The 12569-nt window shown below is 43.5% G+C and overlaps 1 protein-coding gene across 6 annotated transcripts in view; it reads left to right on the top strand.

Annotated features, from left to right (window-relative positions):
• ARMC9 (armadillo repeat containing 9) overlaps nucleotides 1–12569 on the top strand; it is a 178833-nt gene that overhangs the window by 15853 nt on the left and 150411 nt on the right. For all 6 annotated transcript variants that reach the window (XM_005202963.5, XM_005202964.5, XM_005202962.4 and 3 more), the window contains exons 6-7: nucleotides 2161–2253; nucleotides 5886–5910. In XM_005202963.5, coding sequence (XP_005203020.1) covers nucleotides 2161–2253; nucleotides 5886–5910 — 118 coding nt within the window. The remainder of the gene's footprint in view (nucleotides 1–2160; nucleotides 2254–5885; nucleotides 5911–12569) is intronic.

The raw sequence follows: 12569 nt of genomic DNA on the forward strand, positions 1-12569 counted from the left end.
GGAGCGTGGGGTCTTAACCACTGGACCACAGGGAGGTCCTGACAGTTATTTTCTTTCAGGACACTGAAGGTTTTTTGTGTCCTGGCTCCCACTGTTGCAGTTTTGAAGTTGGCCATCAGTCTGATTGCTGTTCCTTTGCAGGTCCCCTGTCTTTTTTTCTCTGATTGTATCACTTCACTCTAGTGTGTCTAGTGTGTCTTCAGTTCAGTTCAGTCGCTCAGTCGTGTCCAGCTCTTTGCGACCCCATGAATCGCAGCATGCCAGGCCTCCCTGTCCATCACTATCTCCTAGAGTTCACTCAGACTCATGTCCATCGAGTCAGTGATGCCATCCAGCCATCTCATCCTCTGTCATCCCCTTCTCCTCCTGCCCCCAATCCCTCCCAGCATCAGAGTCTTTTCCAATGAGTCAACTCTTCGCATGAGGTGGCCAAAGTACTAGAGTTTCAGCTTTAGCATCATTCCTTCCAAAGAACACCCAGGGCTGATCTCCTTCAGAATGGACTGGTTGGATCTCCTTGCAGTCCAAGGGACTCTCAACAGTCTTCTCCAACACCAAAGTTCAAAAGCATCAATTCTTCAGCGCTCAGCTTTCTTGACAGTCCAACTCTCACATCCATACGTGACTACTGGAAAAACCATAGGAGTGTCTTAGGGATACCCAAATATTTTATTTTTCTTTTTTTATTTAAGATGTCTTGGTTTATGTTGGCCAACCTAGCAGTCCTTTCCTGAGATTGATTTCTATACGGTTGAGCACAGAAAGCCTCAAGCTGGAGCACACCGTATGAGCTTCCTACAGTTGTTATAACAAAGGACCACACACTGGGTGGTTTAAAACAACAGAAATTGCTTGTCTCACAGTTTACGAGGCCAGAAGTGTGAAATCAGGGTGTCAAGGGACTGTGCTCCCTATGAAACTTCTAGGGGAAGATCCTTCCTTACCTTTTCCAGCTTCTAGTAGCCTCAGGTGTCCCTTGGCTTGTGGCTGCGTGATTCTAAATCTCCTCTCTGTCTTTGCATGGCTGTCTTCTCTCAGTGTCTGTGCCTAAATGTCCTTCTTCTTATAAGGACACCAGTCATATTGGATTAAGAGCTTATTCTCATTCAGCCTCCTCTGAGCTAATTTCTTCTGCAGCGTCCCCGCTCCCCTGACCTCACATTCCAAGGAGATTAAGGCTTCAACATGTCTTTTTAGGGGACACAGTTCAACCCACAACAGACCCATTAGAAATAGAGTCACCAAAAAAAAAAAAAAGAAAGAAATAGAGTCATCATGCTGTGTCAGAGAATCAAACTTTTCTGCTTATTTGGCAGTATTTTTTTGAAGAGTCAGAGAATGCACAGGATAGACCAGTGGAGTGGGGTGGGGGGTGTGGGTGATGAGAGCTGGAGGGAGAAGTGGGGAGAATGGGCAGGTCGGAGGGAGACGGGACAGGATCTCAGAGCCAAGTGGCCGTGAGTTTTTAGCAGCAGAACTTCTTTTAGTGGGACCTCCCGGTTTAGTGGTAGATACTCTTGTCTAAGAACCCTCAGGAAAATTGTCCCGAGAAAGGTCATTGCTTGTGATACTTATTCTTTCACTACGTAAGTCATTATTTTTCCCTTCTCAGTGAACGTTGTTTGAGGTAAATAATTTATTTTTAAGGAAGAAATCAAACTAGACACATATCAGAATGCTGGACACAATGGAGTATCTGAGGCAGGCAACTGCTTCTTTCTGTTTTTCTTGTCTGAGTGAGGTTTATGGAAATGAGTCCCTTTCTTCCGGAGACTTTCCGTAACTTAGCGATAATTGTATATGCCTGCCAGTGCCACATATGCCTAAACCATACTGAAATATTTTTGGTTTTCAGCCTAATAAGGTTACTTGGCATCCTTGAAATATTCAAATCATGTACAGAGTTATTTTTTCCCTGATTATGAAAGGACTCTGTCCTTTCTTCCTGACGTGGGCTCTTGAATCTTCTATAAGTGAATTGGTCAAATGTCCTAAAACCTGTTTTTTTACAGCATCACACCACTGACAAGACATCTTGCTTCTGGTTTCAGTAACTGTGGCAGAGCTACTTTATCCTGAAGGCCACAGCTTGACAATGTTTGTTGGCATTTAATGATCTGGTGCTTTTCTTATTTTTCCTTCTTTTTTCCTTACCTTTAGGATTCTTGGACTTCAGAATTAAAGTTGAAACTGGAAAAGTTTCTGGCTTTAATGTTCAAAGCCAGTAATACGCCAAAGCTTTTAACATTGTATGTATCCTTTTAAAGCAAATGGAGACCACCTATGGAATTAATAGTCGCCTGTGTGTGTGTGTGTGTGTGTGTGTGTGTGTGTGTGCGCGCTAACTCATTTTTGTTGTGTCCAACTCTTTGTGACCCCATGGACTGTAGCCTGCCAGGCTCCTCTGTCCATGGGGATTCTCCAGGCAAGAATCCTGGAGTGGATTGCCATTTCTTCCTCCAGGGGATCTTCCCAAGCCAGGGATCAAACCCTCTTACATCTTCTGCATTGGCAGGTGGGTTCTTTATCATTAGCGCCACCTGGGAATCCCAAGAATGGCTTAGATGGCCTCAAACAGGGATGGTTGTGGTTGTGCTGCTTCTATACTCAAGAGTGAATGAAGCACTAACAAGAGCACGTGCCAAGGCCTGTAAAGAGTTGACTTCTATGGCATTGGGTCTCTGAGACTTGGCGAGGGTCTTATTTTCTGTCATGTGCCAAGAAGGTGTCTTGAGTAGGAAAAAAATAATGCCTGTCTTCTTGGAAAAGAACTCTTTGGAAGTCACTTAAGGCCTTGAGGTCATGATGTATGGATCAACTCATATATAACTTGTCCTTCCAATCAGGACTTTTAAGAAACGACTTTGTTGAAGTGTAATTTACATACCATAAAATTTGCCCACGGTAAGTATGTTATTGAATGATTTTTAGCAAATGCCCAGAGCTGTGCAGCCATCACCACAATCCAGTTTAAACAGAATCACTTTTGAGAGTAGAAGGGGACACTGACCAGACAGAGGCCCAGGACCAAGTGTAAGTGGAGGCTGTCCAGGGAGGAGCAAGGTCGTTGCCTGCCCATGGAGGCTCCCTTCCTAGAGCTGGTTGGTCCCTAAGGATGCTCGTCTGAGCATCTTATTCTGAACAAGCATTTTATTTTCAGCATTTTATTCTGAACAAGCATGTAGCAAAAGTTATTTCATGATAAGAGTTAGCATTTTGAATTGTAAAGTTGGTGCTTGTTTTGTTTACCATAATAAAAAATTTAGGCCACTCTGCTGGGTAATGACTTCTGCTTCTATTCTGACTCCAAAACACTGGACTCTCTTTTCCTAGTTGGACTCTGAATAGAAATCCCTAGGATTTCATGACACGTTTCTCCTGCTTCTGCTTCCTGAACGTTCAGTGGCTCCCTCTTGCCTGTACTCAGCTCCTCACCTCGCCCTGAGACTGCCCCCAGACGGGCTTAGTACACCTCCCCTTTCCACTTTTATATCCTTTAAGGTTTTCTTCAAGTTCTTCCCTCTGCCCACATGTTTGCATACCCAGTTCCTTTCCCTCTTAGAGTTTTGTATAAAAGGACAGTTTTCAGTGAAATTAGAACTTCTCCAACTTGGCTTATGGCTTTTTTAATACACTTTTAAGAAGTATTTCTCAGGACTTCCCTGGTAGTCCCGTAGCTGGGATTCTGTGCTCCCAATGCACGGAGCCTGGGTGCAATCCCTGGTCAGGGAGCTAAATCCCACATCCCACGACTAAGAGTTCACCTGCCACAACTAAAGATCCTGTGCAGCCAAATAAATAATTTAAAAAATTAAAAATAAAAAGCCTTTCTCCTTAAAGGTAACAGGTACCAACCATTATGTAAAGATCCTAAAAGAAAATTTTTACATAATAGATGATACTGGTATATTAATGATAGCACCCACTTCATAGAAATAGTATGAGGATTGAGTTAATACATGAAAAACCTGCTAGAACTGTCCAACACATAGTAAGCACTTGTGTTACTGTTAGCTGTTAGCTGTCGTGTTATAGTTTGCAAACACTTGTCACCTTTTATCCCATTCAACATTTGCTTTGAGGCAAATACACTGAAGTCCAGCAGGTAACTTTAAACATTATTCCTCTCTTTTCCTTCTTACATATTTGGAGTTCAGTTCAACACTTATATTAGGTTGAATAGTGTGCTAGGAATTAGGGATAAAAGAAAAAGCCAAGATCATTGTCTTAGCTGGAGTTTTGAACATGAAAATGGGTGTCTGTGAGGCAGACAGAATGAGGGGTAGGAGTTCCAGGTAGAGGGAACAGCTTGTGCCCAAGTGCTGAGCCAGTGTTTCTGGGACACTGAAGGATTCAGTGTTGTTGGGGCAGAAGGATTGAGATGGAGAGAGTCAGAGACCTGGCAGGGCTGGGTCATGGAGGTTCGTGTGAGGTCCCCTAAGTAATGAGGAGAAAAACATGGTCATGTTTACATTTTTTTTAAATCACTCTCTTTTTATTCCTGATTATAAAATTGATCCTATTCCTTATAGAAAGTTTAGAAAGCACAGAAGTGCATTTGTTTGCACACATACACTTCAAAGTATGTAATGTTTATAATAAGCAAGGAGAGACATCTCTATGCATGCATATTTTTCTTAAATGAAGAGAATGTTCCCTCATAGCATTAAAATATTCCTCAAAAACAGGTGGTCTGAAAGTTTAAACAGAAATTACCTATGTCCCAGCAATTTCACTCCTAGCTGTATCCTCAAGAGAAACAAAAGAGTCCGTCTCCATAGCAGCTTGTACATGAATGTTCACAGCAGCATTATCCAAAAGAGGCAAAAAGTGCAGACAGTCCAGATGTCCATCCTCTGATGCAGGGCTGACCAGGTGCTCACAGTGGAATGTTACGTGGCCATACAAGTGAGCGAGTTACTGATCTGTACTACTACACGGAGAAATCTTGAAAACATGATGGTGAGATGAAAGAAGCCAGACACAGAAGGCTGCGTACTGTATGATTCCACTTGTGTGAAGGGGCCAGAAAAGGCAGATCTGTAGAGAGTGGGTAAGTGGCTGCCTAGGGCGGGATGGGGGACGGGTGGTGAGAGGGAGTGGGGACCGCTGATGGCACAGGGTCTCTTTCTTGGGTGATGAAAATATTCCACTCCTGATTGTGGTGATGGTTGGACAACTCCGTGAATATATTGAAAACCACGGAAATGTACACTTTAAATGGGTGAATTCTATAATATGTGAGTTACATCTCAATAAAGCTGTTACCAGAAAAAGTAAGGAAACCCAAATAGGTGAACACCTCGGCCTTCAGTCATGTGGCCAGATGTGTAGAAGCTGAGGTTCAAACCCAGGCCACACCGCACTAGCGTCTGTGGTCACAGTCTCTGTTCTGTGCCATGTTCTTTTCATCAAAATCTCAGTTTCCTTAGGCTAGTTGCTTTAGCACTGAAGGTCCAGAGGTAAAGGGTATGAACACAGATTTGCATTTTCAGTCCAATGTTTTGGTAAGGAGGCCAGTTAGGGGGCTTTTGGACGCACAGACTGGTTCCTGAGATGGAGAGAGGAGGATTCCTTAAGGGTAGTCACCCCAGGATTGAGAAGTCAGTTAACTGTGTTTGCTCTTCATCAGCTTCCAGTTACCTGTCCTGAGCAGTTAACCGTCTCAGCTGTTCATGGGGTTCGGGTTACCTGTCCTAAGATAGTCGGTTAACTGTCTTCTCTGTTCATCGGGTTCCGGTTCCCTGTCCTGAGATTTCTCTTTTTTCACCGCACCGGGGCTGTTTCCCAGATTGCCCAGCACAATGAGAGGGATACCCTGAGTACTGTCTCCTGAATGCCTGTTTCCCTGAATGCCTGTTTTCCTGAACTTCTTCTCATCCCAGAAGGAGAATGGACAAAGCAACAAAGGTAAATCATCTAGATTAACCGTTTTTAAATAACAACTTCGCCAACTCAAGTTTTAAGTAATGAAATGGAGAGAATTCCACAGACTTGGCGAAAGAGGGCTTGGAAAGTCTAAATACTTATGAAGTGCTTCGCAGTCCTTTTTGTCTGCATTCCTTGAGGCCCGCTTCTCAGGGTGGCTGGTACTGTTAGCTTTGTCTGGTATGTCAGATGACTAAGACGGGGAGAATCCACTCAGGTGCCAGAAAATGTCAGGGCAGCAGCAGGTAGACGGCCCAGTGCAGCACAAGTGGGGAGAGAGTTATTTCCGTGTCTTTCACCTTTACCTTGAACTAGTCTAGTCTAACTGGGTCTTATCTCAGCAGCTTGTGGAGTGTCCATTCTTATAAAGTGTTTCCATTTTTCACATTCAAAGTAGGAATTCCAGTCTTAAATTTTTAGCATAAACTGATGGTTTTTCCATGATGAGTCATTTTTACCAGACCCCTTCATTTTTCAGAAAGATGAGAAAAATTTTAGTTAACGTGGTGGCCGCAAGTGGGGTTCTTTGTAGGAGCTTTGTCTCTGATACGACATGATTATGAAAATGGCTGAAGTTACCCTGTTGGAAAGGGTGTGTGAGGTGCTTCTTGCCTTTGCTAAGTACCGATGGCATCATCCTCGATTCCCAGCAGGTGGAGTCTCACTACGTGAAATAGCACGTTTGTCCTTTTCACAGCAGTCCTGCCAGAGAGGATTCCAAAACTTCCTGCCATTGTTTGTTTCCTTTTAGAGAGTTAAAGTTTTCCAAAGAACAAAAGCGCTAGGAGGTTGTCACTTGGCTCTTGCTTCTCCAGCACTAGGAGGATGAGCAGTGCTGAGATCCCGACGGGGGCTTCAGTAACTTCAGGTGGGAAGCCCTGGGGTGTCTGTTCTCCACCTCGGGAGCCCTGTGGCCTCCAGCCCGGAGGTTCCAACTGTACAGCCAGTTCCGCAGCCAGGCTGCCCCTCCTGGAGCTCCGAGGGCCCCACGTGGAGGAGTGGCAGGTCTCAGGACCCCTCCTGTCCATCTGCCCAAACATGGAGGAGCGGGCTGCAGATGTGTTCTCATGGGGTCAACAGGGACCTCTCCAAGGGTCGCAGACCACAGCCTTGAACTGTCGGGGTAGCTTTACCTCTGGCATAGTGACCCCGAGGACGAGTGCAGCCCCCAGGACGGCTCTGTACTGGGTCAGCGCAAGTCTGGGCCTTGACCAGGGCGGATCCTGCCCGGTTTTCTCCCATTTGGCACAGCTGGAACTCTTCAGCTGGGCCGGCACTCAGGCCTCGCCGTGCACCTCCTGGGAATGCTCTTGTGCTTCACTACTTCTGTTTCTCTAGCCATCCTAGCAAACCACCTCAGACTTGGTGGCATAAAACAGCAATGTCCATTTGTTACTATTATCCTCTTGCGTGGTCTGGGAGTTACGGGCTCAGTCAGTTCTCCCTTAGGGTTTCTCCCGGGTGTAGACAGAACTGGGTCGGGTCGAGCCACCTCCAAGGCTTCCACGAGCACGGGTGTGGTGGCTGATGCTGGCTGTCAGCTGAGCTCTCAGCACAGGCCCTGGGCCGGGACCCCCAAGTGGACTCTCCTTGTGGCCCGGGCTTCCTCAGGGCCTGGCGGCCAGGTTCCCACCCAGGGTGAATGTCCCCAGAGGGGTGCGGATGGAAGCCATTTCACCTCGTCACCCAGGCGCCGAGTAACTTGGTATTGTTTCTCATGTGTTCTCTTCATTACAAGCAAATTCCTGAAGCCCACATTCGAAGGAAGGAGAATTATGTTCCACCTCTTGACGGGAAGGAGTGTCAGAGACTTTGCAGTCATGTTTTAAAGCCACCGCCCCACCTGTGTCTTTGGGTCCCCGAGGACTGCCTCAATGCTTGACCGAGTCTGTTCAGTCCCTGTTCACATTCAGCCTTTGGACTCCTAGGCACTGAAGGCAGGAAGGTGGTGAGAAACTTCTCCCGGATTGCCGAGTTTCTGCCAGCCCCTGTCACCTGGCATGCCCTGCGGTTTAGGGGGATAGCTTCTTGCCAGGAACCAGTTATGTCTCCAGTAAGCGGCCCAGTTTTGCAGACAGAAATAAACATGGGTGGGGGGAGTGCACGTAGAAGAGCCTGTGTTTTTTCTACAGACCTTTCATTTGGTATTTCAGCAAGGAGACCAGGGTTCTGAGCCTTCTTCAAGTTCGATTTGAGTTCTCCGAGGCTAGCTAAGCAGGATGTCTGTGAAATTGAGTCTGGCAGGCACAGCATGTGTCTGTGGCAGAATAGCCCCCAAATGCAGTGTCGCCATGGAGATGAGGGAATAGCACCCAGTAGGGCACCTGTGCCAGGGGCTCAGGCCCAGGCCCAGCATCACCACAGCTAGTTGTCACCACTTTGAGTGACTGGATAATATCATTATGTGTCTGGATAGGAAGGTTTCATGGGCACAGTGAGATTTCCGTTAACTTTTTCTTTTCTTCTTTTTGTTCTCTCTTTTTAATTCGTTATTATTTCCCTAAACTTTGGAAGAAGGGTAGGCAAAGTGTTTGGAGTATGGAAAAGTCCCTCAAGAGGAATTATATTAAAAATGGTGTTAAGAATAAAAACTTAGGTTGGCAGCATAGCATGTTGGATTATTATTTTTACCTAGCCATCTAAAAAAGGATATAGAAATAGCATCTTTCAGCATTCCTGGTATTATCCATTTGGCCTCTTCAGAAAATGGGCAACTGATCATTTTTCTGGAGTTCAGAGCTATAAATAGTGTTTCTGAAAATGACTGATATTCCTAGTTCCAAGCCAGGCTTCAGCAATACATGAACCGTGAACTTCCAGATGTTCAAGCTGGTTTTAGAAAAGACAGAGGAACCAGAGATCAAAGTGCCAACATCCACTGGATCATCGAAAAAGCAAGAGAGTTCCAGAAAAACACCTATTTCTGTTTTATTGACTATGCCAAAGCCTTTGACTGTGTCAATCACAGTCAACTGTGGAAAATTCTGAAAGAGATGGGAATACCAGACCACCTGACCTGCTTCTTGAGAAACCTGTATGCAGGTCAGGAAGCAACAGTTAGAACTGGACATGGAACAACACACTGGTTCCAGATAAGAAAAGGAGTACATCAAGGCTGTATATTGTCACCCTGCTTATTTAACTTCTATGCAGAGTACATCATGGGAAACGCTGGGCTGGAGGAAGCACAAGCTGGAATCAAGATTGCCAGGAGAAATACCAATAACCTCAGATATGCAAATGACACCACCCTTATGGCAGAAAGTGAAGAAGAACTAAAGAGCCTCTTGATGAAAGTGAAAGTGAAGAGTGAAAAAGTTGTCTTAAAGCTCAACATTCAGAAAACGAAGATCATGGCATCTGGTCCCATCACTTCATGGCAAACAGATGGGGAAACAGTGGACACAGTGTCAGACTTTATTTTTCTGGGCTCCAAAATCACTGCAGATGGTGATTGTAGCCATGAAATTAAAAGACGCTTACTCCTTGGAAGGAAAGTTATGACCAACCTAGACAGCATATTAAAAAGCAGAGACATTACTTTGCCAGCAAAGGTCTGTCTAGTCAGACAGACTAGTGGTTTTTCCAGTGGTCATGTATGGATGTGAGAGTTGGACTGTGAAGAAGACTGAGCACCAAATAACTAATGCTTTTGAAGTGTGGTGTTGGAGAAGACTCTTGAGTGTCCCTTGGACTGAAGGAGATCCAACCAGTCCATCCTAAAGGAAATCAGTCCTGGGTGTTCATTGGAAGGACTGATGTTGAAGCTGAAACTCAAATACTTTGGCCACTTCATGCAAAGAACTGACTCGTTGGAAAAGACCTTGATGCTGGGAAAGATTAAGGGCAGGAGAAGGGGATGACAGAGGATGAGATGGTTGGATGGCATCACAGACTTGATGGACATGGGTTTGGGTGGACTCTGGGAGTTGGTGATGTGTCGACAGGGAGGCCTGGTGTGCTGCGGTTCATGCGGTCACAGAGAGTTGGACACGACTGAGTGACTGAACTGAACTGAACTGATTCCTAGTTCTTTCTAGTCTTAACTTTCTTCATCCAGCTTTTGTGGATTAGCAAAAGAACAAAGAACTGATTTATATCTAAATACAAAGAAAAAAGTGTATATATTGTAAAAATAGGGTGATTGATTTAGTTTTTTATATTGTTGTTCAGTCGCTGAGTTGTATCGGATTCTTTATGACCCCGTGGACTGCAGAACACCAGGCTCCTCTGTCCTGCACTATCTCCCAGAGTTTGCTCAGATTCATGTTCATTGAGTCAGTGATGCTATCTAACCATTTCATCTTCTGCCGCCGTCTTCACCATGTGCCCTCAATCTTTCCCAGCATCAGGGTCTTTTCCAGTGAGTTGGCTCTTCCCATCAGGTGGCCAAACTATTGGAGCTTCAGCCTCAGCATCAGTCCTTACAATGAATATTCAGCATTTATTTTTATATTAGGTTAGAAAAAATTTCTGTATTTTGAAAGGTATTGTCTTGAGCAGCCTAGGGGGTCTCCAAAGTGAAATCTCATCTACTCTTATAAAAAAGCAATGCATCTAAATGAAGTATAAATGTTAACTTTTATACATTATACAAGTCAAGAAAACTTGACTGCTGTACTGTACTGAAGATCTCCATCACTTTTGTTATTGTTTCATTTCATGCTGGAATTAAAAAAACTGTCTGTGACATTAACTGGCATTCTTTTAGTTGTATATATGTTTTGTTTAAAGCTTGCAGTTCTTTGTCCAAAGAATGGACAAAGAATGCAGTTCTTTGGACTTTTGCACAAATTATGTCAGTGACTTTGAAATATAAAGCATCTCAATAAGTATTGCTGGCATAACTATGGCAGTTTCATTAAAATAACATGGGCCAAGACATCTCCACTAAAAGTTAACATCTTGGAAGGCAAGGCATCTTGGCTTAGTTGTCCTTCTCTCATAAAACTTTTGACAGGGAAAAGAGAGTTCTGTTTAATACTCAGAAATAGAGTTGATATTTTGAGCTGTAACCCAGATATCTTAAAGCAATGGTCAGGTCCTGTTTATAACTGTTAAGTTCTCTGCACATTGATGTCTCTGGATAGCAGACTGTTTTTGCTAACAGAGAAGGAGTTTCCCACTTCTCTCCTGTTTATAAAATTTGAATATTTTTCTCCATGAATGAAACTAATTTTTATAAGTAAATAATGGGTTTTATGGGCTTCCCCTGTGGCTCTGCGGTAAAGAATCCACCTTCAATGCAGGAGACGAAGAGACACAGGTTCAATTCCTGATTCCGGAGAAGGGCATGGCAATCCACTCCAGTATTCTTGCCTGGAGAATCCCATGAACAGAGGAGTCTGGTGGGCTGCAGTCCATAGGGTCGCAAAGAGTCAGACACGACTGAGTGACTAAACAGCAAGTCTTTTCTGTAGGCTGCTGGTAGTTAGGGCTCTTTTCTCTCAGGTTACCATACTTTGAAATTGTCATAAATTCCATTTCTTTGTTCTCAAGGTAAAAACTCCAGAAATAGTCCCTTACATTTAGTTAATCGACAGTGAGTTTCTGAGGGGAGTGTTTTGGTGCAGTCCCATTTCAAGAGGGACTACTTGGGTGACATTAACATTGATGGTTTGAGAAGTCGTTTGACCCAGCTAATGGGTTTTGGTATTTCATTCATCTGCCACTCGGTACTTGTTGAGAAAAATCTCATAGATTCTCTCTAATATTTATTACCATAAAATGGGACTGTGAATAATCTAAATTTTCATCCTTGAAAGTTCTTATCTATGTAATTTTGAGTTTTGGATGTATGAAAAAGCTTAAACAATACGTAGTGGGAAAAGAAGGTAGTGACTCTCAATATTGTATTAGGAGAATGATAAATGATTTCCAGGGATATTCTCCAGAGGTTCAAATACTGGATATAAATTTGTTTCAGATGACTTTTTAAAGTTATCTTTCAATACTGAAATTTGATGGGTATTAAATAATAATAATAATTCATTATATGATATTTGGGGTTTTAATAGTTAAAGTATTTTACTTCTGCACATCAACAATTGTGAAACATGAAAGTTTTTAAAATACAGTTGGGATGTGGGTTATCATCGTAGCTGTTTAGGATACAAATTAAGAAGAATAGATACTTTAGGGCAGTGTTTCTCAAACATGCAGTTATGTGTCAGCCATTTGAGGAGTTTGTTAACAATGTAGGTACTTAGCCCCTATCCAGTATCCACAAAATCAGTCTCTGAAGTTGAAGCTTGATCATTTTTATTTTTGGATGATTCTGATGTATTTCAGAGTTTACATACCACTGCTTTAGGACATAACCTTTCTGCCATTTTTTCAAGTGATCTACTTATATAGAAATACATTTAGAAAATCTTTGACCCTTTTTCATGAAAGGAAATAATAATAATAGCTGCCATGTATGACCCACCAGGTGACTGCAGCCACAAAATTAAAAGATAGCTTGCTCCTTGGAAAGATAGCCATGATATATCTAGATGTATTAAAAAGCAGAGACATCACTTTGCCAACAAAGGTCCATAAAGTCAAAGCTTTGGTTTTTTCAGTAGTCATATATGGATGTGGAAGTTGGACTATAAAGAAGGCTGAGTGCCAAAGAAGTGATGCTTTCTAACTGAGGT

Source organism: Bos taurus, chromosome 2, assembly GCF_002263795.3.
Source record: "Bos taurus isolate L1 Dominette 01449 registration number 42190680 breed Hereford chromosome 2, ARS-UCD2.0, whole genome shotgun sequence".
NCBI classification, from domain to species: Eukaryota; Metazoa; Chordata; class Mammalia; order Artiodactyla; family Bovidae; genus Bos; species Bos taurus.